Source organism: Buceros rhinoceros, unplaced genomic scaffold (assembly GCF_000710305.1).
Source record: "Buceros rhinoceros silvestris isolate BGI_N320 unplaced genomic scaffold, ASM71030v1 scaffold18621, whole genome shotgun sequence".
Taxonomy (NCBI): Eukaryota; Metazoa; Chordata; class Aves; order Bucerotiformes; family Bucerotidae; genus Buceros; species Buceros rhinoceros.
This window is the reverse complement of record NW_010393895.1, coordinates 26,522-29,038: the sequence shown is the minus strand read 5'-3', so window position 1 is coordinate 29,038 and position 2,517 is coordinate 26,522. Positions and strand designations below refer to the sequence as shown.

The 2,517-nt window shown below is 53.9% G+C and overlaps 1 protein-coding gene across 1 annotated transcript in view; it reads right to left on the bottom strand.

Moving 5' to 3' along the window:
• Positions 1–6: 6 nt before the first annotated feature.
• WASF2 (WAS protein family, member 2) overlaps positions 7–2,517 on the bottom strand; it is a gene marked incomplete at its 3' end in the record, with an annotated part of 12,615 nt that continues 10,104 nt past the window's right edge. Inside the window, exons 6-7 of the mRNA XM_010145058.1 lie at positions 1,758–1,913; positions 7–85 (exon numbers count right to left, since the gene is read on the bottom strand). Coding sequence (XP_010143360.1) covers positions 7–85; positions 1,758–1,913 — 235 coding nt within the window. The remainder of the gene's footprint in view (positions 86–1,757; positions 1,914–2,517) is intronic.

Sequence of the window (2,517 nt, the reverse complement as noted above, 5' to 3'; positions counted from 1 at the left end):
AGCTGGTGGCGGGTGACTGGGGCTGACCAAGTTGGATTGTTTGGTCCCTCCAGAGCCAGAACCTCTTTGGTTGTCTACAGGATAGCTGTTGCGAGAGGAGAGAGAGAACAAGGGCCAGATTAGACTGCATGATCTCAATGCTAACACAAGTCATGTGCATTTGTCGTGCTCCAGACAAAAATCTAAGTTCCAGCTTTAACTGGTGTTTCCATGAGACCTCACTCCTCAGTTTCAGCTCCCTCGCAGTGTTTCTTTTGGCCTACACCCCCAGAACAAAGGAAAGCTTCTGGGGACTGGCAGAAACGCTATTATCCGTCCCATCTCCCAGGCTGACGAGAGCATGAGCCATCTCACCTCTCCAGCAGAGGCCAGGCGTCACGTCTGGGCTCAGAGGAGCCTCGTGGCTCAAGAGCTCTCCTGCAGCAACAGAAACCACCGCCCCTCCACACTGAGGTCAGGCCTCTGCCACGCCAAGCAGGGATGTCTACCGTGACAAACGGCACAAGGACCGGTGGGTGTGCCAGGGAAGCATATGCTCCCAACACCTGCTCTCAGAAGAGATCTCACTAGATTCCACAGCTCCAAGCTGGAGGGCAGCAGCCATGTCTTGGCCCACCGCAGGGAGTGAAGAGGAATACTTGGAAACCCAACGTGTTTTGAGGGAAAACACTGATTCTTGAGTGACTAATCTCCCAGGTATGGAAGCTGTGTTCTACCAGAGAACACTACTGCCCATAACATGCCATAATATCCTACGTACATGTGAAGGAAGCCCTAAACGGACATCTCCTCCCATGGGAAAACAGAAGAATAAGGTACATTTGCCACAAAAACGTCAGGGTTTTTAACAGCGCACAGCGCTGATCCCTGACAGACTCCCGGAGATCAAACCTACCTCCCAGAGTTCTTTCAAAACCACCACCAAAATACCACCAGAGAAGGGAGATCTCTGTGGTTAGGCAGAGATCTAAGCAACTGCAGACAGCAGCGTAAGCTTCATCTGAAAGCTTGTTTCTGCTCTGCCCTAGAGGAACGTGCTGCAGAGCGGAGTCCTTGGTCTCTCCGACACATCCAAAGAGCCTTTTCTGCAGCACTGCTGTCTTTGGTAAGATGGAGACAAGCTAACACAGCCTTGACTCTGATTTACTGCCTTAAAAAAAAACCCAAAGCGACTCTCTTGTTTCCCCCGCTGTGTCTTGAGCCACTGCTGGACCATAATTCTCCTCTCTGGAGGTGACTGGATGTCACCATTTCATCCCATAAAAAGCAGCTGCCCAGAACTTGCACCAAAGTCTCTGGGAAGAAGACAGCTGGTGTGCTCAAGCCCTTCACCTTTAACTACATCTTCAGCACCCATGTCATGCATTTGCCAAAGATCGTGGGGCAAATGGTAATAAAAAAGAGGCGAAAAATGCCATTTTTTGCACAATTCTATCAGGAACATGAGTCTACCTGCTCTGGAACACCTCTGCAACAGAGCCCAACCATTAACCCTTCTTGCAAGTGCAATGGGGCTGGTCTAGCTCTTGCCCAAGCCTGTCTGCATGGTAATGCCGGCAGCAGCTAGGATTTACGGGGCGCTGCACTGCCTGTGCCTCCGGCCCTGCCTGCAGCTGCACTTCCCCTCCAGACTGGAGCATTCTGGTGCCCATACAACCCCCGTTGGGGAGCGATGCTGAACTCTCTCAGCCCGTCTCCTGTCATCCTTTTACACCACCTCCCACTCCCCGCTGACAGAAGGGATCCCGTAGGCTTACCTAAACTCCGCCGGGGGTGGAGGCAGGCTGTCATCTGGGAATGAAGGAGGTGGTGGCACAATAGAGTCAGGCTGCGGCGGTGGCGGGTAGCAGTTCCCATCCATGCTTTCGTTCGAGCCGATGCTGCCATTCTGATACACCATGTTAGAGGGGTACCTGAGCAGCAGCAAGACAAGCCATTCATTCAGAGTTCAAGGCAACACCCAAAACTTGTTTTTCCCCCACGGCTCACACATGGAGCTGCTGGGAAGCAGCTCTCTCTCTCCACAGAGAAGGTCCTGGGAGTCCTGGTGGACAAGCTGGCCACGAGCCAGCACAGTGGCCTCGTGGCCAAGAGGCCAATGGTCTCCTTGAGCGCATGAAGAATGTCAGCATGACTGACAGATTGAGGGAGGTTCTCCTCTCCCTCTGCTCTGCCCCAGTGAGGCCATGTCTGGAGTCCTGTGTCCAGAGCTGGCTCCCCAGTTCCAGAGAGATGAGGAGCCCAGTGGAGAGGGCTGGAGCATCTCTGTGACCAGGAAAGGCTGAGAGCCCTGGGGCTGTTCAGCTGGAGAAGAGCAGCCTGAGAGGGAACCTCATCAGTGTCATCAATAGCTAAAGGAGGGTCAGGAGGAGGGGCCAGACTCTGCCCAGTGGTGCCCAGTGACAGGACAAGGGGCCATGGGCACACGCTGGAAGCCAGGAAGTTCTGTCTGAACAGGAGGAAACGCCTCTTTGCTGTGAGGTGAGGGAGCCCTGGTCCAAGCTGCCCAGAGAGGTC